The sequence below is a fragment of the Hylobates moloch genome, unplaced genomic scaffold (assembly GCF_009828535.3).
Source record: "Hylobates moloch isolate HMO894 unplaced genomic scaffold, HMol_V3 SCAFFOLD_15, whole genome shotgun sequence".
NCBI lineage: Eukaryota > Metazoa > Chordata > Mammalia > Primates > Hylobatidae > Hylobates > Hylobates moloch.
This window is the reverse complement of record NW_026652290.1, coordinates 88,617,441-88,644,489: the sequence shown is the minus strand read 5'-3', so window position 1 is coordinate 88,644,489 and position 27,049 is coordinate 88,617,441. Positions and strand designations below refer to the sequence as shown.

General features: G+C 41.3%; 1 protein-coding gene across 4 annotated transcripts in view; it reads left to right on the top strand.

The window, feature by feature from the left end:
- The window catches only part of CRIM1 (cysteine rich transmembrane BMP regulator 1), a 198,558-nt gene that overhangs the window by 166,934 nt on the left and 4,575 nt on the right, over positions 1-27,049 (top strand). For 3 of the 4 annotated variants that reach the window (XM_032178495.2, XM_032178499.2, XM_032178498.2), the window contains 3 exons: positions 2,658-2,879; positions 17,969-18,163; positions 24,939-25,061. In XM_032178495.2, the coding sequence (XP_032034386.1) occupies positions 2,658-2,879; positions 17,969-18,163; positions 24,939-25,061 (540 nt within the window). The remainder of the gene's footprint in view (positions 1-2,657; positions 2,880-17,968; positions 18,164-24,938; positions 25,062-27,049) is intronic. The other variant, XM_032178497.2, reaches the window with a different exon arrangement.

The following is a 27,049-nucleotide window of genomic DNA, read 5'->3' as shown; positions in this document are numbered from 1 at the left end:
AATGGATGTTTCTGGGCCTTCTCATTCATAGTTGTATCGAGATATTAAAAAAAAAAAAGCCTTAAAACTCAAATTATCAATTTCTTCCCATCACAGTAATTCTCAACAGTGGCATTGATAAGTGGCATAGTACACATGTAGAAAAATACCATCTCTAATCTTAGGACACTTGCATTCTAAAATGGCCCAAAAGTCGTAGCTCCACAGTGGGATAACAGCTTCCAAAGGGTCATATCCCTCATGATGCTTCCATCTGTAGGATGCCTTGTCATTTCCTCTCTTCAGCTTTCCCTCTTCTCTGGCCTGGTTTAAAGCAAGGTATGGTGAGGAAATGAGGAAAGATTGCACATCACTGCAAGTGAAGCTACTTCACCAGCATACAAAAGGGAGAGGGTAAAATAGCACTTGTTTCTTTCCATAAGTTTAAAATTTTTTTTCCTTTATTTTTAGAGTTGGAAAAAAGCATGGCAAAGAAGAGAGAGGGAGGTAGAAAATAAAAAGAATAAAAGAGCACCAGTGAAAACACTGGTAAAGATCAAATAAAGGAGTAAATATTTGGAAACAGAAGTGTAAAGAAAAGGGTCTAGGGCAGGAAAAATGAGAAAAGAGGCCCAAAGAAGGGAGATGCTATGGGTAAGATTCCAAATGACACTGTCGCTCAGGCTTGGGCCAGGAGCCTCCTGCCTGGTGGAAGGAAACCTGCAGACTCTACCTCGACTCCAGCCCTCATGCCGTCACCGCCAGGGTATCCTGATGTCCTCTGGGTTCTTTCCAGGCCTCAATGAGAGCCCTGCAGATTCCAGGCTATTTGTTTCACTGTCATTCCATAGCTTCATCACTGCTGTCCCTTCTTGTTCTTTTCAGTTTTTAGACACAAGGTTGGGCAATGCTGGCATGAGCTAAGTTAACATAAGTCACAAAAACCTCACGGAGATTTGCAGGGCCTAGTGCGAACAAGAGAGTGTTGTCCTTATTTCTAGCCAAAGCAAAAGTTAGCACTGGTCAGTCTCTTAAAGAAGAAATTATCCCTAGACATAGATAACCACAAAAAGGTCGTTGAGAAAGTCATCCCATCTTGCCATCTCTAACCTATGTGGATGGGATCTGTGGAATCATATCTGAAATAAGACTTAGAGTACATATGGAGCCGTGGAACCAATGGCTGTTCTTCAACTTATGCCTGCTGTCTTTGGGACTAGTCATAGGAGATACAGTTACCCAGTTTAAAGGAGAGGGTACGGGCCGATCCCATTATGTTGGCTTCCCTGTCCCTCGGAGAAGGTCCACAATGAAGTAACTGCCTTGGTCCTCAAAAAGGCCCTTCTTGTCACATCCTACTTACTGGCTGTAGGGTATATTCATGAGGTGGATAGAAGGAAAAAGTGGCCTGTAGAGCTTCTGGATCATACAGTAACTACATGTCTCAGTTGTTTCTGGTTCTTGGCTGAAAATAACAGAGCTCATTAAGTTGGTTCTGGGAAGAACATACGACAGCTCTTTCGACTCTGTGTGCATTAAGAAAACGTGGCCCTCTTAGAGGTTTGCTAGGTAGGGCTGTCGTGGCTGTCTAGACTCTTGAGTGGTGAAGTTGATTAGAAGTGCTCTCTTATCAGTGGGATTATGACATTTCTAAACTAGAAACCGCACCCACTTACATTTTCCTTTCTGATATCTCAATCATATTGCTGCTTGAAGTTACAATTCTCATTGATTTTAATGGAAACCAATGCCCAAAGTGATATCTGGATTTTCTGGTGACATTTTCTGTTGCAAGTTGTAACTAGATCTGGGGACTTTCAGGTCTCGGTCTTTAAATAGCAAAGACACAGATGATTTGCACATGATTTCTCTGTGGTTGCATCCTTATGAGTGATTTAGATTTCTTATCTTTCAGCCATTAATGTGAATTCCTGAACACTGGAATGTTGCATGTAGGCGGTTTTTGGTAGTCTGGTACAGTGAGAATTTGTCTGAATATTGATTGGTCAAAACTGCATGTGGCTGCAAGTAAGAGAAAATTCAGCTACAATTTTTAAGTAAATAGAGGTTTATTTTACGTATATGACAAGACATTTGGAGGCAGATGTTTATCAGCATTGATTCAGTGGCTCAGTGGGGTCAAGGCCTTTCTCTTCTGATAGGGATGTCACAGCCGTGATCAACGCACTCCTATCAAGGCAGGAAGAATGTGGAAGGATGATGGCAGAACATATCTACCCTTCTTTGAAGAAAGTGAAAGCTTTCCCAGAAATCCCCTTGTTAGCCATTAGGTCCCACTAGCTACAGCTGGATGATGGGGCCACCCTAGTTTCAAGGGAGCCTAGGAAAGCAGGGAACAGGATTGTCCCTTACATGCATTGTAATCCAAGTCCTGGGACTACTCCAAAGAAAACCAGGATTTCATTAAGCTAAGGAAGAAAGAGTGGATGTTATGTAAGCAACTAACAGAATAACTGTGACACCTCTTTTTTGATCTTTGTTATTTTGTTTAAAAATTTAAGACCCTTCCTGAATCAGACTTTCTGATTTGTTACTGCGTCATTTATTTAAGGAGGCACCCAAAGCCATCATGACTGGGTGTGCTTTGAAACACACTATGTTGCATAGTTGCTGGCCAACAGCATCTTCTTTGCTGAGCTATATGTTCATTTTTCCAGATCAACCTTTTCGGCCAGCCTTGTCCCGCAATAACAGCGTACCTAATTACTGCAAAAATGATGAAGGGGATATATTCCTGGCAGCTGAGTCCTGGAAGCCTGACGTTTGTACCAGCTGCATCTGCATCGATAGCGTAATTAGCTGTTTCTCTGAGTCCTGCCCTTCCGTATCCTGCGAAAGACCTGTCTTGAGAAAAGGGCAGTGTTGTCCCTACTGCATAGGTAAGACCAAGAAAAAAAAATCCTTCATGTCTGCCAGTTGTCACTAAATCTGTATTGACAGGCAATTGCTTAGATCAATTAATATTTTTGAAACTGGTTTTTTTCCTGCTTGACATGTCACACAGATCCAGTGTAGCAACACTGAGCAGAAGAAAGGTATGGAAGATGTACTCCCAAGAGGAGGTGCCTTAAGAATGAATAAATGAGGCCAGGCGTGGTGGCTCACGCCTGTAATCCCAACACTTTGGGAGGCCAAGGTGGGCGGATCACTTGAGTTCAAGAGTTCAAGACCAGCCTGGCCAACATGGTGAAACCCCATCTCTACCAAAAATACAGAAATTAGCTGGGTGTGGTGGCACACACCTGTAATCTCAGCTACTCCAGAGGCTGAGGCAGGAGAGTCACTTGAACACGGGAGGCGGAGGTTACAGTGAGCCAAGATTGCGCCACTGCACTCCAGCCTGGGTGACAGAGCAAGACTCCATCTCAAAAAAAAAAAAAAAAGAAGGAGAAGAAAGAAATGTTCTCTGAGAGTGTCATAATGTTATAGCACTGTCGTGTTCTTTCGGGCTCCCTTGCCAGTTCAGGGTTTTCAATTTCAGAACTCTCTTTCTCCAGCCTGTTTTTTACAGTGGTTTTTTTTCTTCTTTTTTTTAGACAGATGAAGCAATTCTCCTGCCTCAGCCTCCCTAGTAGCTGGGATTACAGGTGCCTGCCACTTCGCCTAGCTAATTTTTGTATTTTAGTAGAGACGGGAACAGTGGTGTTTTTTTCCAGACAGAAATACCATGTCTCATATTAGAGTCCACTTAGTGTATAAAGCTTGCTGCTGCCTTGAGATCAACTAAATATGAAGTATTAATTTAATCTCCCAGTTGTTCCTGTCTTCTGGCACTTAATGGATTCTGTTTCAGCCATGTGGTTGTCCCTGTCAGTGGTCTAGGCACACAGAGTGAGGCCTGAGTAACTCTAGAGCCCTCTCCTTCTTGTGACCCGTGGTGGTGATGCATCTTTGTGAGCAGAGGATCTATGTATATTAGCGCCTAACATCTGGACCAAAACTAGTCCTATGGACATAAGCCAGATGCTGTTCTGAGGTCCAAAAGGTGAGACAGCTGGCAGTTCTATCAAGGACAGCCCCTGTTCCCTGGGCTTTCGCTCTCTTTTAATGCTTTTGTATCCAGTAAAGCTTAAAGCCAAATGAAAGACAATGACACGTCTCAGATAGTGAACCTATAATCAGAGTAGCAAATGAAAAATGTTACAGTCTGTACTAGTCGCACATATTGTACATTTATTGTTGGGGATTTTGCACGTTTTCTAAACACAAGTCATTGCATATAGCTGGAGTGCTACATGGGGAATAAAGGAGATCTGGCTACAGAGTTTTGTGGCATTTCTGATGGATAAGCTGAGGAATGGTGGCCATAACTCAAGCTCATGAGGACATCTCCCTGTCCTTGTCTTGTGACCTCTGGCCACTAGACAGAGCCATTCTGAGTCTTTTACTCTGCATGTTGGTCTATGAGATGGAAATGCCTGTTCTTAGGAATTTTACACAGATTTTCTTACTGTAATGGTCAAAGAGTAATAAAAGTTCTGTTTTAAAAGCTAGATTCTCTCTTTTAATAGGGTTACCATCCATATAATTTATTCTTCAAACCATGATGCTTTTGAGAGTGAAAAGGGCGCTGTTAATAATTCTGATGGGACAATAGTCATAGATCAGGAGTGTCCCAAGCAAATTGGATATGTGGTAGCCCTGCATTTTAGCACCGGCTTCTCTGTACTACCCATAAGCTTTCTAGCTCCTAAGTGGAGCCACAAATTTATCAAGGCATGTCTCCAATTTAGTGCTACTTACTTTTCAAAGAGCTGACCAAAATTCACGCAACAGAATGGCACTGCGTTTGGTGAGATCTAAAGGAAAGCTATAACTAGGCTGCTATTTCAGGCTGGGTAAGGGGAAAGTATAGCCAATATCCCCATAGTCATATATCAAAACTTTTTTTTTTAACTTTTTAAGTTCAGAGGTACAAGTGCAGTAAAACTTCAGTACTAAAGGAAATGGTTCACAAGTCAACCAGGGATACTTGTGTCATACTTGGGAAACCAGGGCCCAGGAGGTCTGAGAATTCCATGTTACCTTCAGAGGAAAAACGTAACAGCAGATCTCTCATGTGTTGAAAATTCTCAGATTGTTTTGTATAAATTTATTGTTGTGTTTTGCTACTTAATTGTTAAATTTGTAATTAGTAAATTATTCAACTAGTAAATTTGTTTTCATATGATAATAGATAATCATCTCTCACAAAACCAATTTAACAAATTCAAAATTATGAAGAGAAACCTGCAAATCATAGTACTCTATAGTCTTCCTTTTTATTTTTTATTTTTTGCCTCATACTTTCTATTCCAGTTCCTGCATCTAGATTATACATTCTTCATTGGTGTAGGAAAAAAGGACCAGTTTGGCTCAAATTTGTGATTTTGATTTTAAGTTGGACTGTAGCACTTTTGCTAAATTGTGGTTCATATGAGCTCATAATGGTATAGTGGACATTTTGATTCTGATCTATCTCCCCCCACAACTTCCCTCCCCCTCCCAAACTGATGCATGTATAATTTTATCATATAAACCTATGACTTACCTTCAGCGGACCATGTTGGCAAGACTTAACATTTGATGAACTGTAACCGTGTGCCTTATTCACTCGTTCATCTTAATAATTTATATATGCTGTTGCATTATTGAAATAGTCATTAAGCCCTCTGCTGTCTGCATCATATTTACTTTGCAACTAGCATTGTTAGATAGGCCTTCATCCTTTCTCATCTAGCCCTGCTATGTCTAAACATATGAAGTCAAGTTCACGACTGTGATATAGGGATTTCCTGTCTGACTCTCCCTCCAGTTTGCATTTGGGCTTGTTCTCTTATCAAGTAAGAAGTCCTGTCTTCCAGTCAGCTTGGTCCGTATATAAGGGTGCCAAGCCTGGCCAGCACAAGCACACCCAAAGGCAGTTGCCAGCTGTGCTTCATTGGCAGAGCCTTTATCACCATCCAGAGATCACTGAGCAAATGGAAACACGGAATCAGGCGGCATGTCTTAAAGCACCCAGTTGTTTTTCCAGTGGGCACCAAAGACCAGTGCTTGCATTGTTTCCTGTTTTAGGCTTTCTCAGTTTTAACTCAGATTATCGTCTGTTCTCAGGATCTTGTGTATCTCACTGTTAGAATGTACAGACTGTCTCACCCCAGCCTACAGTGCTGACCTCACCTTGGCTGTAGGGCTCTTCTGTGGGTGAATGTTCTCCCTAATTAGTCAAATACAGATCTCTAAAAACCTCAGACTCGCAATTAAGGGACCTCTTTTATTAGTGGTCAAAAAAAAAAAGTGTGCATGTGAAGTATCCTTTTTTCCTACTGTAAGAAAAATGAAAAGTGATTCTACCAAAAATAGTTTTCTGATTACAAGTATTTGTGTTCCTTTTGTTAAATTATCAAGTCACTAATGAGCAATGATAATGCTTCTCTTTTGATGTGTGAAGGCCTCATATTATGTGTGCTAATTTAATAAGATGTAATATAGACATAATTAATAGGATTGATGATTAATTTTGAAAAGTGAACAGCTTTGTCTAGTTTCTTATAATACCCATCATTAGGGAATTCATTCTTCTACTAGAAAGAAACTAAGTAGTAATTACCCATTCATTTTAATGGAACATCTTCTGATTCCCTAATTTTTTTTGTACTCTGGTTTTCTAAGTAAATACATTCAGACTTAGATTTTATTTTCATAAGCTGCCTATAATGAAGGGTTAAAGGATGAAGAACAAGAATCAAAAGTTGACAAGTATGAATCAGGTGGAGATAAAAGATCTGGTGGGAATTCTAATGGGTGAAAAGAGATTTGATATGTGGTTCCTTGTAAACAGCAAATGCCTCTGTTATGACCTATTTAGCCATGCAAGAGTGTACTGGTTTCTAAAGCATCCCATGGCCATTTCACTGATTACATGCTACATGCCTTTGTCAAACCTTGCCAGAGCAAAAATTATTTCAGTGCTTCAATGAAGTCTTTATTTCATGACTTCAAGGAGGATAGCAGACAAGTAAATTAGCAGCCCTTATGCCACACCACTCATGCCTGTGGGGATACTCATATCCCCATATGAGCCCTGACCACATCACCCTTGCTCTAATGTTCGTGTTGGTGATGCTTCTCCCCATACTGAGTGCCAGACTCTGGCAGCTTCTGGAGGGGGGACCATGAGTCTTTCAGTGGAACTCCCTGTGTCCAGGGGTCAGTCATTCCTGATCAGACATTACAAAGAAAAAGTACGACTTTGATCATAAAGTCTATCTTGGGTTAATTTCAAGCCCACTTCACTGCTGCATCATACCTGTTGACTTTGGAAATCAAGATGCTCAGGTATGTCCCCCAGTTAAGCCACTCTAGGTGATCAGGACTGATGTTGAATAAATAGCTCATGTGTTGGCCAAGTCTTAAGTGTTAGTACGTAGAACATTGTTTTGAAAATTATGACTTGGCAAGAATTTGTAACTATGTGTTATTTTAGAAGATATTTCAAGGTCAGATTTTTAAAGTCATTTGTTGGCTAGAAATTCTTGAGTCAGTGTATCTCTCACTTCAGAAATTTTGGATGATTGATTTGTGTTTATTATATATAATATATATTTACTTATACATTATATAAAATAAATATAAGTATATATGTGGCTCATAACTTCCATGTGAACTAAGTTAAAATGTTCTGATTACATGCCTTCTAATCATCTAGTATCGTTGAAGTGTTTTTAAGTGTCATATATCTTTAAGGATCTGTGAAAATGAGTTCTATTATAGGTAGATGGTACATTAAAAATTTCTTACAGGTTGTATTAATACCTCTGTATGATTAGAAGTTAGCTATTTTTATATGTATATATTTACTAATATTTGAAATGGGACTTTCACATGGAGCTGGCTTAGCTTGTGTTGTGACTGTATTTCTTCTCAATTGGCTGTGATACTGTCACTGTATAGTGATCTTCTCCATAGTGATCTTCAACTCGCAAATGATTAAATAATATTTAACCCTAATAGGGAAATGTCTGTACCTTATATCAAGTCAATCTATTATACATTATTCCTTTTGCCTAGATTTCTGTTTATTTAAACATAACTACTAAACTGGTGTCTTAGAGATATATAACATCTCTTTGGAACATCTGTTGATCATTGTGTATTTAATTCAGCCCAAGAATCAAATATAGTAAATATTTAATTCAGGCATCTTTAAGCTATACAACCCATGAAACTTAATGTTATGCATTTTGAAACTATAATGATATGATACTGCCCACCTTCATTGGAACATTTTTCACCGCTGCTTCTCCAGTGTATTTTCTTAAAATTAAAAGCTTCTGCACATTGGAAAGAGAACTTCCCTTGGAGCCAGAGCGTTATAATCACAGCTGTGTCACACTCTAGCTTTATGTCTTGGCGATCTGATGTAACCCTAGTTCACTTTCCTCATCTATAAGATGGCAATAATAATATTGTCCTGTGCTTCACAAAAGTGCCAAGAATATTAAATGACAAAATGTACATATGCAAAAATACTTTATAAACGGTAAACACAATTTAAGTGTATATTGATTCAGTAGAATTGATGCTCTTGTAATACAGATTGCAGCTGATCTGAGTAACATTATCAAATAGATTCTAGTATCTCACTGTTAAATGTAGCAGCTGGCTTTCTACAAGAGAAATGCCTGGATATAACATCTCAGTGATGAGCTTTTGGAGGCCGAGAATATCTTAGATAATGTTTTGGCAGTGTACCTCATCCTGCCTACTCTCATCTTAAAAAGCCCATGTCACTTTGGTCACTCCATTGTAACCCAGGTAGAAACAGTGTGCTTTCTGTAGCTCAGCTGTGTTGTGACAGTGCCCTGCCCACAAACCGCACTGTTCTTCCATACCTCTAGACATTATCAGAAGTGAGAAAATAGGGCTCATTTATTTTTGTTTATGTTGAGAGGCTAGTCCCATTTGAAGAGTCTGAACTTACTGTGCGTGATCCACTGTGATTCCTGGGAACAGTGTACGTGGCATTTATCATCAGGGCGCACCCTCACTGGGAGGAGATGCATACCTTCTGCACATTCTTTAGAGCTGTCTGTTACTGTGGCCCTACATGGAGGCCCAGGTTGTCACAGTTAGTGCTAAAAAGATTGAAACGAAAGATGAAAGGTGTGATTTAAAAGAAGGGGAAAGGATGATTTTCTCTGTATTGTTTAGAGAGTATAAGAATGAAAACATTCTGGTTGTCTTGCACCGTGCTAACTTTGGAACTGGTCTAAAGTTATCACAACAAAAATAAGCAGCGTGTGATTTCAGTTTGTTTGGGTCTTAACCCTATGCCCTAGGAAGCAACTGATCTTGCTTCTTCCGTAAGCAGCTTTCTCTTCTCACTTCAATATCCTTTCCAGGCCCCCGGCTGTGTAAACAGAAATTCAAGTCGTTCTGGTTAACTTGGGGAAAACCCCTAAGCTGCGTACGTAGTCTTTAGGTGTGCTCTGCTCCAGCCCCACATTCTTTTTTTTTTTTTTTTCTGAGACGGAGTCTCGCTCTGTCGCCCAGGCTGGAGTGCAGTGGCGCAATCTCGGCTCCCTGCAAGCTCCGCCTCCCGGGTGCAAGCTCCGCCTCCCGGGTTCACACCATTCTCCTGCCTCAGCCTCTCCGAGTAGCTGGGACTACAGGCGCCCACCATCACGCCCGGCTAATTTTTTGTATTTTTTTTTAGTAGAGACGGGGTTTCACCGTGGTCTCGATCTCCTGACCTCGTGATCCGCCTGCCTCAGCCTCCCAAAGTGCTGGGATTACAAGCGTGAGCCACCGCGCCCGGCCCACATTCTTAATTTAAAGAGCTCTGCTGCACGGAAGGAGGCTGCACTGCTATTTCCAGAGAGCTCCAACAGCATCTGCCTTTCTCTTATTTCGGTCCAGGAGGCCAAACCTGATTTTGTACCGTCTAGTGGTCAAGGATATGGGGGAAGACCCCATCACAAGAGGGCCCACCTGTTAAGAACCCTCTGCAGGCTGCTGGCAGAGTCTTCTTAACAGGACTTGGACTGTGACCAGATAAAACATCTTCTATAGGTGCAGAAACTGGCCAGTCTGGAAGGTCCAGTGGCTTCTACGTTAAGGTTTTCTTAACAAGATGGTATACCCCGACTTTTACATGGATTGCTTCTTTTAAGTCCTAAAAGAAGTTGTATTTCTTCCTCCTTATTTGGGCCACCTTGATCTTTAGTTGTTTCTGCCTGCCTTTTAAAATGACGTTTTTATATTTCCAAAATTATTTCTGTGAATAATGTCCATGTACCTGTAGATGCATCTTGGATTGTAGGCCCTACTATGACATGAGACCACATTTAAAGTTGAAAATGTTTCCTTCAACAACTATCCATGAAGTGCTTAATCAACCCATAACAAATGCTTAACACAAGGAGTAAGCTCTATTACTGAGAAATTGTGTCCTCTTTGCATGCACTGGTTCTCAGCCAAAAGTGACTGTGTTTACTAGTTTGGTGAGATTTCTTTTTGTAGAAGTAGGACTTGGAAGCCTGAGCAATCACCTATTTCTTTCTAGTATGTTGAAGAAATCTGATAGGCTCTTTTAACCTTTATAAATACACTTGCACTTCCTACCCTAAGAAATAAATGAAATAAAATAAAACAAAAATGGAATTCTAAGAAAAGCCTTAAACTGTGGCCAAATCTGCTTTCACAGCAATTAAGATTGAGGCAGTGTGGAGAGGTAGGAGTCAGCCGACATGACAGCATTTACCTCATTTTTTTAAAATAAAGATGGATTAAGATCAGATTTTTTTTTTATTGGAAGCTAAAAGTTATAAAGTAAAAGAACTCAAAGATTTAATTAAATCAGTAAGCATTTGTTGCATTTTTAACCAGAATTCTTTAATCATTTCCTGACAGAATGACTGTGTATTAGATCTCTGCCTCATTGAAATTGTCTAGGCCCCCTGCATCTGTTTTTAGCAAGACTTCAGTTGAGTTCCATCTTTTAATTCTTTTACAGTCTGTAAAGGCCTGGTGAGTCAGCATATTGAAAATCAGTCATCATCTTCTGTCTATGAGTTCTTAGTGGCCCGTACATTATTTTCTCAGATTCCTGCATCATTACAATTTTCATGTGTTTAAGTCTCTTCTTCATGTTTTTTAAAAAAACAAGTGAAGCTAGTTTCTCAAACGGGAGGTGCTCACATTCCATTTATTCTCCAAGTGTGGAGTTTGTGCCCAGCATGTGATCGACAATGCAGAATGAAAAGCACATGACAAGCCAGGGATTTCAGTGTCTTCTTAGAAAGTGAAATGGAAGTGGTATTTTATTCCTTTGTGGCTTAGACAGTGCTGTAAGGCATTGTTACAGGTATAAACTAACATTTTAGAAGTACTTTCCCTATTCTTGCCCAGGTCAGCTATGTCACTGGTAATACTTGGCTGCCTTTTCTACCACTCCCTTTTCTAAATCTCATGTTACCCATAGTATACATGGCCCCTTTGTATGCCTGCCTAAATGACTTCACTAAAGTTTTCTGTAAATCCCTCAAACCTCAAACTTAAGAACCTAAACTGAAACCTCATGTTATTAGCAGGACCAGCTATCTGTGCGACTTTTCCAGACACTGGGCTCATCCATTTGGATATGGACTCCCACAAAGCTGACGAGACCCTCTGGGTGCAGGAGCATCTCCTGAGGACCAAGGCCTTGAATGCCGTGTTCACGTCTGCATCCCCAGCACTTAGGACGACACTCAGGGGGCCTTGATCTCAATGTGTGGGAAGAACAAATGCCCCCGTTATAGTACTGTGTTGGCTTGTTTTGCAGTGAGACTTACTCTGAGATTAAGAGCTGCATTTAGCTTCTTGGCCACCAGGATCCCAGAGTAAATTACTTTTCAGGACTCTAAATAGTACGCAGGAGATTTGAAAGAACTGATGCAATTTCTAAAGCAGCCTGACTTCCTCCCAGGAAGTTACTCCCACACCAAGACTCTGACTTCATGACCACCAGATTTAGAAATTGAAGTATCTATGTAAGAAGTTGCCTCCTAGGCAGAAGTCAAGAAATCCAACTATAACATAGGTTAGAGTCCATTTTGGTTTTATATCCTTCCACAGAGGAAAGAGGAGGAAGAATCTGGAGATGCGTTTTGGGGTTTTTTTGTTTTGTTGTTTGTTTGTTTTTCCAGAGGCTCATGTATATCCTACATCATGGTCAGTTTCAGAGCAAGGCTGTGCCACCACCTCAGTGACTCCTGGAATACTAAATTGGGTCTTTGTAGAGGAAGAAAATAACACAGTTCTAGATTTTTCCCTAGCTGTTAATTAGTTTTATGGCATAATTAAAATAGCTCAAGAGTAAAAACAAAGTCCAGCCTTAACAGCCTGTTAAGACTTCTTTTCTTATCTTAAAAAGAGGTAAGATAACGAAGTTTAAACTGTTGAAGAAGTTAACTGGAAAGGAATTAGCATTTCAAGGCCTTGCCACTTCTTCCTCCTCTTGTGATATGAACCAGAATTGAGGGAAAATAGGCAGGGGGGATCCCACACTGAATTTTCCAGACTCTACCACTGAAAGATATTGCATATTTTTATTGTAATCGTATGTGATGCAAGATAATATTGCTCATATTTGAATCCCAAAAGAAAAGAAGATGTTTGTCTGAGCATCCCATGAGGTAAGCAACCCCATGGAAGGACCCACTGCAGCCAGCGAAGGGCTCCAGGTCCCTGACATAGTTGATGGTGATGGCAGAAGTAAATCTTTGTTCTCTTACAGAGACTTTGTTGCTGAAAGAGGCCAAAAATCATTTCAAGCTGAATCTGACGGATAAGATAGGGGCCATAGCTGAGAAAAATAAGTAGCAAAGCTGATCTAAACCAAGGTGTAACTGTGAAATAGTAACCATCTTCTTTGCATGTTTCAAAATTGGCCCTGGATGCCATCGCAAGAGGAAAATTCCAAAGCTGTGCAGCAGCGGCAGTACCACTGGAATACGTTTACAGCCTACCAGGGCTACTTAGAAGGGGATCGTGTTTATTTGGATATATAACCCCTGATTTGTTTGTTTTAAAAATAAACTTTATTATGTTAGTGTCATACCTCATGTTTTCCTTGGAACATTCTCCTCTAATCCTCTTTGAGAGAGTGGGAGGGAGAGATTGTGAGGGGAGAGAGAAGTGTTAAAAAGAGATTTTCCTAAGGAGGACCAGGAATCCTAAATTACCTAAATAACCCGCTTCGTTATCTCCACTCCTTGATAGCACTGTGTGACGTATGATGCAGTCAGGTGAAGGACAATTTATCTTTGAAGACAAAGATAAATTCGAGTCCCCATTTTCAAGAGTCAGTGAGAAGTAACAGCTTGTTTGTGTGGCACTGATTTTTCTTGTCCGGGCAAGTGGCCCTTCCACGGGTTATCCGGCTTGGCACATGACAGACAGAGGTGCTGGTGGACTGTGGAGCCAGACCCGCTGTGGTTCCCCTCTTCGCCCTGCCACTTCCTAGCTGTGCATCTTGGACAACTGACTTAATCTTTTGCCTCATTTTTCTGTGGAATTGAAACAATACCGTCCCATTGGGCACTGGAGATCAAATGGCATTGACGCAGGTAACATGCTTAACACAGGGCCTGGTACGTAGTGGGCATTCAGTAAGTGGAAGTTACAATTATTATTAGATATCAAAAAACAAAACTTAATTGTCAGAATAAGCAAACCAGTTGGAGTAATAAATGTAGCCTTTAGAGTTAAATGGCACAACCCTGATAGCCAAACGTAAACTGTTTTGGTTATTTTTAGTTGGATATTCCCAGTCTTTATTTCTACATCCCTCTTCAGGCTGAGTGCTTAAAGTACATTTATATGTAGTCTCAATTAGATTATGTTGTTTCCCCCAAAAGACTACAGTGACTATTAATTTAATTTATAGAACCCCGAATTGCATGGAATAGCCACCACGTCTCCCTTTAAACCTGGTAGCTTCCAAAACTTCCTGATGGCGTTTTCGCAAATGGGTCCCTACGTGTCATTGAAGGAGACAGTGTATCTAGGAAAAGAAATGAGGATACTGAGCAAGGTGTTGGTGGTTCGTGCCTGTAATACCAGCATTTTGGGAGACTAAGGCAGGTAGATAGCTTGAGGCCAGGAGTTCAAGACCAGCCTGGGCAACACAGTGAGACCCCATCTCCACAAAAAACAAACAAACAAACAAACAAAAAACCCTAAAAATTATCCAGGCATAGTAGTGCATACCAGTAGTCCTAACTACTCAGGAGGCTAAAGCAGGAGGATCACTTGAGCCCAGAAGTTCAAAGAGCTATGATTTCACCACTACACTCCAGCCTGGGCAACAGAGTGAGACTCTGTCTCTTGAGAAAAAGAAAAAAGTTACTGGTTTTCCCATTGCCTCCAAGGCATTCAGAGTGGTTGTTCTTTCTCGTAATATCATTTTATAAATATTCTTTTTAGACAGTGATCTCACACAGTTACTGAATGAGTATTTACATAAACCCTGTATTATGCTGTAGCTCAGCATTTGATCTTTGATATTTCTTCTGTGGTTTTGATACATCAGTTGAAATTATTCTACGTAGGTCAATATCATTCAGAAAACACCACACGTCATGGCCAGGTGCTTTAGGTCCACGCTCAGTCTAAGTTCTTCCCATCATTATTCTCATGTGTGTGGAGAGAGGAAGGGAAGGAAAGAAGGAATGAAGGAGAGAGGGAAGGAGGGAGGGAGAGAAGGGGAGGGAAGGAAAGGAGGGAGGGAGGGTGAAAGGGAGAGAAGTAAGGACGGAGGGAGAAGGAAGGAAGGTGAGGGAGGGGGAAGGAGAGGGGAAAGGAAGGAAGAAGGGAGGGAAGGAGGGGAAAGGAGGGAAGAACGAGGGAGAGGGCAGGAAGGGAGGAGGAAGGAAGGAAGGAGGGAGTGGGAAGGAAGGAGGGAGAAAAGGATGAGAAAGGTGGGGAAGGAAGGAGGGAGGGGGAAGGAAGGAAGGAAAGAAAGGATGGAAGGGACAGGAAGGAGGGATGAGAAAGGAGGGGGGAAGGAAAGAAGGAGAAAGGACAGGAAGGAAGGGAGGAAGGAAAATATAGACAGAAAGAAAGGGAAGGACAGGGAAGGAGGGAGGGATAGGAAGGGAGGGAGGGACAGGAAGGAAGGGAGGGAGGGAGGGACAGGAAGGAAGGAGGAAGGAAAATGAAGGAAGGGAGGGAGGAAGGAAGGGAGAGACAGGAAGAGAGGGAGGGAGGGACAGGAAGGAAGGAAGGAAAATACAGGAAGGGAAAGGGAGGGAGGGGAAGGAAGGAAGGAAATACAGACAGGAAGGAAGGAAAAGGAAGACGGGAGGAACGAAAAGGAAGACGGAAGGAAGGAAGGAAAGAAAGAAAAAAAGAATATAGACAGTATAGACCACTGCTTGTCCTTGAGTCAGAAGAGTTATGGACAAGATGGAATGAAGAGTTTTACCTCCTGTCTGGTTTCTTTGTACAGTAATACTGTTACTCAAATTTTTTCAGTGATATTGCATTGTATGGGCCAAGGTTCATGTAAAATATAATCAATGATACTGCTTTATCAAACATTGCTTCCTTTCATAAAGAATTCTCAGCAAAATAGACTCTAAATTTGATGGCCAAAGCTAATGTCCTCAATGCAGTGTCCAGGCTCAGTCTAAGTTCTTCCCATCCTTATTCTCATGTGTGTGGAGAGAGGAAGGAAAGAAGGAATGAAGGAGAGAGGGAAGGAAGGAGGGAGGGAGGAAAGGGGAAGGAAGGAGAGAGGCAGAAGGAAGGAGGACAGGAGGGAAGGAAGGGAGGGAGGGTGAAAAGGAGAGAAGGACGGACGGAGGGAGAAGGAAGGAAGGAAGGTGAGGGAGGGGGAAGGAGAGAGGGGAAAGGAAGGTCAGAGTACTACCTAAATTAGGCATCATTGGATGATTCTGTTCAGCCAATTTGACATGTGCATTTTGGATACGTTAGTGAAGTCACCTCCTTTAAGGATTCCATATTATCAAGAACTTCTATCATGAGTTTCTTTTGAATGCCTCCAAATGAGTTTTTAGTCTAATAATTAGTGTGCCAGAAAATTTCTGTGGAGCATCTACAAACATAGGGAAGTGCATTTTTTAATAGATACTGAAAAATTGATTTCTGATTACAACTATAACTTTCCATGATTACTTGACTTGATGCCCCTTGTTGAACCTTAGACAGCAGTAATGAGAAAAATGATAAAAGTTGTTGAGAACATAAGAGATGATGCATTTAACACTCGATCTCAGTTTCTTACTTGGGCTTGTTTCTAACACCCCCCAGTGGATTGAGATTTATATCTATGGAGTAAAAATTTTACAATATTAGGCCATTATTAGTGCCATTTATAAAGGTGCATATGCTTGAGTATTGTCTGCCCTCCATATCCATAACCACAGATTGAAAATATTTTTAAAAACATACAAATTTCAAAATATAGTATAACAACTATTTACATAGCATTTACATTGTGTTAGGTATTGTAAGTAATCTAGAGCTGGCCTAAAGTATATAGGGGGATGTGAGTAGGTATATACAAATACTGTGCTATTTTATATAAGGGACTTGGGACATGAGTGTCTTTGGATTTTGGTATCCATGGGGGTCCTAGAACCAGTCTCCCAAGGGACAATTGTAATTGGTAAGAAGAAAATGTAGAGACCACAGATCTGTGAGCATTTCTGTCTGTGACCTTCGTCTGGAAAAGCTCAGTCTGAAGCACAAACTGGGTCTTCATAGAGAGCCACTTCCAGCTGCCTTAGAGCACTCGCTGCAAAGCTTGGGGCTGCTCAGAGAAAATGGCTCCTGATGCCATTATGGACTTCTCATTGTGCCCTGAGATGTGCTGGGTTCTGTTTCTTGTGTCTATTCAATGAATTCTGACCCTTCAAGAGCTTCCCAGATGCTTTCCAGGAAGAACCCTGGGGACGACTGCCTTCCTGAGGAACTTTCCTTCTAGATGCCTTTGTAGTTTTTCATGTTTAAGTGACAAGTAGTGAGTGGCGCTGCTTTTAGAATCTGAACATAAAATGTCCCCGGATTAGTAGGTGTCATCCAGTTATCAGTCTCGTGCTCACACCCCCACCACCGGGTTTCGATTTGCCCATCTCTGCTTTGCTGCTGGATCTGCTGGTCCTTGGGGCCTCACTCTGAACCGCATTCTTGTGTGCTAGAGGGAAATTTCTGTGTGTGAAGTGTGGCCACTAGGGAGGCAGTAAGTTCAGGTACACCAGGAAAAGGCGTTGAGTCCCAGAGAAACTTCAAGGAGAAGGTTGGAAGAGGGAGGAAATGAGTGTGACAAGGGACAATGGGAAGAAGGAGCAGAATGTTTAAACTGAAATCCCTGTATATACTGTACAGACAAATAGCTCTTTTTTCCTCAAAAACCAGTTTTCTGGGGGAAAAAAAAAATGGATTGTAGTGAAATGAAGCTGTTTTTAAAGGAGAAATGTCCTTGTAGGTGAGAGAAATCTACACAGCATCCCTGGAAAATGAAGGAAGTGGTTATCTCGGTGCTGACTCCCACTCAAGGATTGCAGAGGAAACCTGCTAGTTCCTTGTGATGTTGCCATTATCACTCCTTACCATTCCCCTGTATTGTTTACAAAACAGGAACTTCTTGAATCCACCTCTGTAAATAAACTCAGCTGGACTTCTTATCAATCTCTTTATCTCTTTCTAGATGACAATCTAAGGACACTTATTTAACGGGTACCATTCCCTGCCGGTTGTTCTAGTGACCACCCTGTGCTAGCCTCAGTGGCCACAAGATGAGAGCCCTGAGGGTCCTCCTAAGAAAATGAAAGACTAGGGAAACAAAAGTTTCACCAAATTCCAGAAGTCCTAAAGCATACTGTGATTATACAAAGCTATTCCCTTGATCTCTCACGTATAATAAGATCGTGTGCATTGTCACATCAGCGACTCCACCATGTGCTGTTCTTTTCACTAGAAGACACAATTCCAAAGAAGGTGGTGTGCCACTTCAGTGGGAAGGCCTATGCCGACGAGGAGCGGTGGGACCTTGACAGCTGCACCCACTGCTACTGCCTGCAGGGCCAGACCCTCTGCTCGACCGTCAGCTGCCCCCCTCTGCCCTGTGTTGAGCCCATCAACGTGGAAGGAAGTTGCTGCCCAATGTGTCCAGGTATCTAAGCCACCATCCTTCCATTTGTCAAGCTGTAATGTTGATGTAAGATGAAATCGAAGCAGAGATCGGCCTGCCCCTTCTTTCATTAGTTCACATGGCCCAAGTAGCGTGTCAGGACCAGTTAGCACCTCCACCCAAAGACCCTATGGGTAACTTGGAAAACTATGACCATCCAGATAAGGGGCAGATTTTAGTTCCATGCCAGAATTGCTCTGGTTCTTTTCTTCTCATTTGCGTTCTCTAAACTTTAGTATAACCAACCTGTTAATGACACCTGCCCTATTAGAGTAGCACAGTTTTAGTGCAGTGTTGGACTAGCCTAGAGAAGATGGTCCAAGATGGGACCCAGAAGGGAAGATGCTTAAAAGCCATTACACTGTGAAAATATATTAGAACCAAAGTGGAAGACCTGTATTTAAAGAATGTAGTTCTGGTTCATTCTTCTTTTAGTTCATCAGTTCCAGCCAGTACCCATACCATCCATGCAGCCTTCTCCCAAGCCCTCAGCTGAACTTCCCATCTCTTTCCACACGTAATGCAACCACTGAGTATACCCCAGCTGGCTGTTGTGAATCCCCGTGCCTGCATCTTTTCCCCACACCCCACTCTTCATGTCTGCTGCATTATCCCTCTCATAGTTTCAAACCTAAGTCCTTCTCAGCTGCCCAGAACCTCCCCTAGCCCTTCTCCTAGTTTCCATGTCTGCATCTCCTACCAAAACAATTCCTCTTTCCCCTGCGTCTAATCCCAGAAATGTAAGACCTGAGCCCTCTCCCTGGGGACTGACCCCTAGACACACACATTTCCCAGGTGGTATCGACCACATAGACCCAAGTGAAGGCTCACTCTAAGGATCTCACTGAGGTCCTGAGCGAGGCAGGAGCTTTTCTGTCTTACCTCGATTCTCATGTTTTCTCGTAGCATTATATTAGAGAACCTTGTTCTATTCAATACAGGGAGCTGGGAACCATGCCAGTTCACAAGTGCATCTGTACTATGCAGTTGTAAGATAGGGCAGTTGTTAAACCCAAAGAGTTTAAGTGAGCTCTGCACATGTTGGCCTTTTGTTTAGGCATTGTGCAGACTAGCCCCAATTGAGCATTTCTAAAAATGTCCATTTATCTCCTAAAAAGGATAGGATGTTCTGCCAGGTAAGGGGGTGGAACCATTTTTCAGAGCCTTCAGTTGGGTTCTCTTTATAGTTTTCCATACACACTTGCTGTGTGTATGGAAAAAACAAGTCTTAAGTGTTTTAAATGAGAATAAGAAAAAATACATGGTTTTCCACTGGAATTATTTTACCTAGTATATATTCACCTATGTTTCACAAATTTCATACCAATTTCCCCAGTAATATACTTTTAATGATATAAATGATGAAACTTGACCTTATTTATTTCACGAAGAGTCATTTAATGCCTTCTATGTGCCAAGCACTGTTCTAGGCACTGGGGACACAGCAGTGAACCAAATAGCAGTGCACACGGAGCTTACGTTGTAGTAGGGAGAAGCCAGGCAGCTAACAGGTAAACAGTAACTAGGCAACCACTAAGATGGGGATCAGGCTCTGGAGAAAGGCATAGCAAGACAAAGAGGCTGGGGAGAAGTGGGGCAGGCAGGTTGTTTTGTATTATATAGAATGGTCAAGGAGCACCTTACCAACAAGATGAGATTTAATGAAGGGACCCAGAATTGCAGTTCTCATGGGGAAGAGGCAGAACCTCTGGTATAGCCAGGGCCAAGGCCCCGGAGTGGGAACGTGCTGTGCGTGTTCAAGGTAGAGCACTGTTCAAGGTGCATGTTCAGGAGGAGCTGTGTGGAGGTAACTCCGTGAGCATGGAGGAGGTAAAGGTAAGAGGTGGGGCAGAGAGGCAGCCACAGCCAGACACAAAGGGTCTTGCAGATGAGTGCAAGATTGTATTGAATGAGATGAAACCTTGGAAGGTTTGGAGCACGGAGCGACAGGATCTGACTTACCTTTGAATGGGATTCCTCTGGTGCCGGGTTGAACATAAACTGTGGGGCATGGAAGTGAAGAGTGAAAGCAGAGAGACCAACTCGGAGGCTTTTTTAAGAATCCAGGCGAGAGATGACAGTGACTTGGACAGGGTGGTAGCCGTGGAGGTGGGGAGAAGTGGGCCAGGTTCTGACTATGCCATATGAGTCGCATCAGTAGGATTTGAATATCTGTGGGGAGTGAGTGGGAGAGGAGCCAAGGATGACTACGACATTTTGGTTTGGGGCATTTTTAGCTTGAAGTAGTCATTCAGCATCAAAGTGGAGCTAATGAATAGACAGTATCTAATCTGGGGTTCAGGAAAGAAACTGAAAGTAGATCTACAAATTTGAAAGTTGTCAGCCATAGGTGGTTTCTAGTCTCAAGGTTTTTAAGCCTTGAGACTAGATGAGAGCACCCAAGAGTAAGAATAAATAGAAAAGAAAAGAGAGCGCAGGACTGAGCCCTGAGACCTTCTAACTTTTGGAGACTGAGCAGGTGCAGAGGGCCTAGCAAAAGAAATAGAGAAGGAGCACCAGGAATAAAGGAGGAAGCCAAGAGAGTCAGTGACATGGAAGCCAGGTGGAGAAAGGGTTTCTGGTAGGAAAGAGTAAACAGCTCAATCAAGCGCCACTGTTAGCCAAGTAAGATGTGATGTGGGAACGGACTTCTGCACTTAGCACTGCTGTAATGAACTTCACAGAAGTACAGTGGTGTAGGCAAAGTCTAATCAGAGTGGTTTCAAAAAAGAATGGGAGATATGGTTATGCAACTCTCATGCAGACCGTAAGTGCAAAGTTCATGAATAAGACGGACTGTGAAGTTGAGGGTCCTTGGAGGGTTTCACAGAGAAAGGACATGAGCTAGATTTTAAAGGACAGATGTGCTGTCTTCATTGGAGTGAAGAGGATAACCCGACCAAGACCTGAGATGGGAAAAGTCCAGGCCAGTGCCCCTGGAGCTGTGAGTTCTAGTAGCAGTAGGTAAGGACAGAAACACTAGCTTTGGCCAGGATTTTTCAGGCCTTAATTATCAAACGAAGAGTGTAGATTTTGTTCTTCATAGGGAATGGGAAGGCTTATTTTTGAGCAGCTGAATGACATGATCACAAAGATGTTTTGGGGTAACCTTTGTGTAACAGGGTGGTGTGCAGGAAGGACTAAAGCAGAGAGAGACCAGAAGCCAGGACAGCTGTAACAGGCACTGCAAATGTCCTAGGTGTGATAACAAGGACCCAAATTCAGGTAGTGGTGGTAGAAATAGAGGTCGATTCATTCTCCTTGGTTTGTGAGTTTCATAAGGGAGAGTACAGATACTGTTAACATCCTTGTTCATCATTAGAGATTTCTCCAGTAACTTCTCAGTTAAGATTTACTATTGGGTTGAAATTTAATTTCTGTTGATTAACTCTCCTTTCTGCATCTGCTGTATTCCTGATGAAACATTTTTCCATCTTTAAGCAAATATTGCAATCAGTTGAGCTTTTGCCACCTTCGGTTTGATCTAGTATGGGCTGCCAGGAAGGCTGTATTGCTGTCCCATTCTTGCATCGGTTCATTGTGTGATCTTAGTCAAGACTCACCACCAAAGTTTCACGCTTCCATTTCTCATCTGGATAGCACATGCCACCTCCCAGAAATGCTGTGAGGATTATACCATCTCAGAAATGATGGTGTGGGAGCACTTCCCGGTCTGTCCAGCAAACAAGAACCTTGCTTTGTCCTTTAGACATAGCAACTAACATTCTGAATATCCTCTTTCTTTACAAAACACTTTCCACCTTCACCATCTTTGGATATGAGTACAGAACCTATGAGCTGTTAGGTGATTAGCACCTGTTTCATTTTACAGAAGAAACTGAGGCTCAGGAAAGTTAAGAGTGTTACCCAAAGTCATGCAGCTGCTTAGCAGAGGATGAGACCCCTGCTCCTAAATTGACCTCAGGTTCCATCTCCGAAAAGAATGCTGACCTCAGCTTATAAGCACCAAGCACCTCGCCCCATATTCCAGAAGAGGACATTTTAAGGAAGGCAATCCTTACAGATGACCAGATGCCTCTGAAAGTAAAACATATCCCCAGTAAATTATCTTGAGTTCCTCCAAAGCACAGATCGAGTATGAGCACAGGAGTGATTGTGACCATGTGCCCATGATCTTCGTGGCAGGGCTGGATGTAGCTTTGTGTAAGTCTCCCTGGCACTGTCCGTCTGTTATGCCAACAGCTATAAAGGGCTCTTCTAGTAAATACCAGAAGGGTTATATTTTAGAGTCTTGGATTGAAGGCGGTCTTTGGCCATAGAAGAAGGCCTGGGTCTAGGCATGGAAGCAAATAGCATTCCCACTTCTTTTCGTTTCAACAAGCAGTTTTTTAACTGAAAGAATTGTTCTTTTTGGCAAAACTGCTCAGAGGCAGCTTCCCTTTTATGTTCAAATTAAAGGGAAATGACTCTCTTCCCTTGGACTTGAGGACTGTGAACTGGAGCTGTGCATGTTTTGTGATAAAGGAGGAGGTGTGGGTGGATTTTAATCAGAGCTGAACTGAGTGGTGGAGTGAGCTAACACACAGGACAGGTTATGAGCTGCTGGAAGTAGGAAGTAGCTGTCAGGCATCACTCTTCAGGAGAGACCTATGGGGGCCAGGATTGGTCTCACTCAAAACTGTATGCCCAAAACCAGTGCCTGCCATGTAGGAAGTACTCAGGAAATATTTGTTGAACAAATGTTAATACAATTAATCACTGAAGGAGACATCCTTCTTCACCATAGACAGATCCTTCTAACTTTCCCTGCTGTTTCCAAGTAGAGCCTCTGTGGGAAGAGAACTCACTGTGTCATGCCTCAGCTTGGTGGAGTTTCACCAGAAATCTACCCATATGCAGGGTCAAGGCAAAAGAATTCCAAAGTTACTTCTCTCCCTCTCTCACTCAAGAAAAAACCTGAGGTGGAACTGAATCAATCCCAGCTCTGGGGCCTCTGCAGAAACTTTTACTACTTAGCCATTGACATTTACAGGTTTGGTGGAATTGGTGTTGCATTTGCCCTTTACACTGGGGCCTCAGAAACCAGTGGCAGTTCGGCCCCTGTTGTCATAGGAAGGCTCAGTGTGAAGCCCTGGACTAGGCAGGGGAGGGGCAGAAGGGTGTGTGGCACTGAAAGGTGTCAATTAAATGGCGACATGGCTTTTCTGCCCATATTCACCCAGGAAATTCATACCACACATGAGAGTTTTTCAGTGGGTGGATTAAATACCATCCCCCTACACACACCTCCTGGAATCACCTAGTCCAGACCTACCGAATCAGGACCTGTGAGAGTCAGCACATTTTCTAAGCTCTTTGGGTAATTCTGATATGATTTTTAAAAATTTCAGAGTCACTGGTTTGTGCTCAGGCCCTTGCGCCTGCAAATGGTAATATTTTCAGTAACTTCTATTTTTAATTCTCGAGTTTGCAGGGATGCAGTGAACCTGTAGAAACTATAATTGTTCCCAGTTCTTTTTATGTCTAAAGGCTTTATAATATAACTAAGAAAGCACAAGACTATTCTTGGAGGCAGCAAGAAAACTTGGGCTTTGGAATCACAGAACTGCATTTGAATCCCAGCTCTACCACTTACTAGATGCATAATTTTGAGCGATTTAAGTTAACCTCTCTGGGTTTCTTTCCCTGGCTGGGTACTCACTTAACTCATCCGGGAAGCTTAGCAAGTACTCTCTTCTCTATCACTTTCCTCTTCTCTCAAAGTCATCTTAAAGTTTACTTCTCAAAAGCTGGTAACTTTGAGACAGAAAACGATCGCTCTGAGCAGAGGGGATTATTAATCCTATTTTAATTTATATGCCATATATTTTATATTGGTCTAAATTAGGCTATGGTGAGTATTTAGGATCCTACGTGTTGAGTAATTGCTTTATAAAAAATCAGTGCATAATATGGCAGGATCTGACCGAAAGGAAATACGTGCATGACACAAACTTTTATTGTCACATTTTGAAAACAGGTTCTCAAGAATTAATTGCTTTAAAATGTGGGGCTAGTTGTCGTCAGCTGAAGTATAAATATAAAGAAATATCTGTAGGAGCTGAGAAAAGTTATGATTTTTTTTTGAAAAAAGACCTGATATTTGAGATAAATATTTTTATCAGTTTGTTTTATGTTGTAGTATAATACCTATCTGATAAAACTGGATAATGTAAATATATTTACTGAAGATCAGTTTCTAATCTAAATGGTTCCAGTGGTAACATAATGGACATCTGAGACTTATACTCATGAGGTCTGCCTACATTTAGGGGAAGGGAAAGGAGAGGAAATGGCCAAGAAGTCCATAAGAAGTGGACAATGCTTTAACTTTTTCAAGTTTTGCTAACATATTTTATGTAAGTTATTCAATACCCCTATATTAAAGAGCAGCAGCTATTAAACACTAACATTTATTAGCTGCTGGAAAGTAAAAAAAAATAATTCCACTTCAGCTAGTCCCCTTCAGTTTCCATAAAATGTTAGAACCAACACCATTTGACATGAAAAAGCAGTTTTTGACCCTGGTGGAGTAGAGAATTCTTTTGTTTTTTAAATGTTATAAGACATGTTTCTCCTTACTGCAAAGCTCATGATTCTCTAGCATGAATGATGAATGATGTAAATGGCAGAAACTGCATCTTTCGTGTCCCAGGAAATGTGGTCTTGAATTGAGTGCACCATTTGGATTGAGAATACAAAAGCCAACAATACAGCAGCTTCATCATCTCTTAGGAAAAATGTTCCCTTCTTTTAGAAATGTATGTCCCAGAACCAACCAATATACCCATTGAGAAGACAAACCATCGAGGAGAGGTTGACCTGGAGGTTCCCCTGTGGCCCACGCCTAGTGAAAATGATATCATCCATCTCCCTAGAGGTAAGCATTGAAGGCACATGAGATCTGCTAGTTTTCTATGTAGTCTACTTGGCTTTTTTCTAATTTTTAAAATTTCTTATGAGTAACTTTTAAGATGACTTGCTGAAATAAATTCAAATAACTATTCCCGGGCAGACCTGCTTGGCTGAAACATATTTACACCACACATTGATAAAATAAGTCAGCAGGTAACTGGATTAAATGCCTCCTTCCTGGCCCTCTGTGCTCAGAGACTTTGTGATGATGGAAATAAATATGTTCCTAGTCGTAAGAGCTTGGTATCTGGAACTTCTAAGCCATCTCTCAAACGTATGTATATGTAAACTTTATAAGGAGAGTAATCATGAATTAGTCACTGTCTCTTGTAGATTCTGCACTGAGCATTTATACATTAGGTTACCCTCTACTTCTGGGCAGTTTTCACTTCATGTGAGTTAAATTTATTACCTATGTTGATTTTTCTAGTCACCAGGTTTACTCCATGCCTTTTTTTCTTGCTCTATCCTTTCAGTTTGTGCATAATAAAGATGTTATTTTGTCTCCCAATAGCTGTTAATATTTCCTTTTCTATAAAAGTAGACCTCTTCTTGATCAGTAGTATAAACTTGCTCTTAGCCGTGACTCAATACTGCCTCCTGTCTACTCCAACCATATTTTCCAAATCATTGCTATATAATGTATATTTCTTTTGGAAGAAGCAATATTCATTGCTTGAGAGATTAATTGTCTGTTACTCTAGATATTCTAAACGTTACGCTTGGATCAAGCCTGATGACCAGAAAGCCAAATTCCTGGACCTAGTGTTTTTGGCTCTCTGTATAATTGTTCTAACTGAATGTGCTTTAGCATTACGCTTACATTCATTCAGTCAATAACTATTAGTGCCTGCTGTATGCCAGGCCCTGTTCTAGAGGCTAGACTTCGATCATAAGAATAGCCATACTTACACTATGTTGAAGACCTGTGCATTGCATAGGATCTATGTTATACAGCCCCTAAAGATAAATTTTCTTACGTGTCAATAGCAAGAAAATGTATGCTTCTCCTAGGCAACTGATTTGTTTTAACCTAAAAGACCTTGTGAATCCTATTAAAGACTGATAGTTGTTTCCATTTTTGGCTTTGGCTGCTACAAAGCTCAAAGCCAACTTTTATGGCTTGGTTTTAGCACAGAAACAGCACTGGAAGACTGAATTTTGTAAACAGACCTCAGTTGCAGCTTCATTTTTCTCTCACCAAGACCTTCCTTAATTTATATCTTCTTATTCTTGTATGACACATATTCCTAAAACTGCTTTATATTTCATTTGGAATATGGGAAATTAAAATTCATTCTTTCATTCATTGTGTATTTAAAATCTGAATTCATCAATAAAATGTTACTGACATTTTTCTTGATGCTGGAAAATATGTTTCTATAAAGTTTTATTGCTATCTGCACTGGCTAAAATGATTAGGAATGTTTTCTACCTCCCATTCCTCCTTGCCCCCACCACCCCTCCAGAACACACAAAAGCATATCATTTAAAATCTGAGTTTTAAACACAGTCTTACATACCACAAAGCTCGGTCACTTCATGAGCTGAATTTCTAGAACAATTTAAGAGTAACTCCTTTTGTTATTGTGTGTCATGTGTCTTTCACTAAACTGATTTTTAATGCATTTAGAACACCTGACTACAATGATTTATTTGAAAGAAAATAGAATAAAAATAAGGAAACTTTAGGGAGTGCCCCCTATTGGTATGTGTTTAACCTTATTTTTTGTCTGCAACATTCATTGTAAGAGAGATATTTTAAAAGAACATAAAGGTCATCATTCATAAGTGCAAAACTAAATGTAGTCACCTATGCAATATAATTCATTAGGGCAGAAAAACGATCTAATAGGCCTAAGGAAGATTTTCAACTAGTTTATGAAAAGTAAGACAATATTGCTTAGAGTTCAGTGAACCAGAGTATCAACCAAAAGACCAACCTCCTGATTC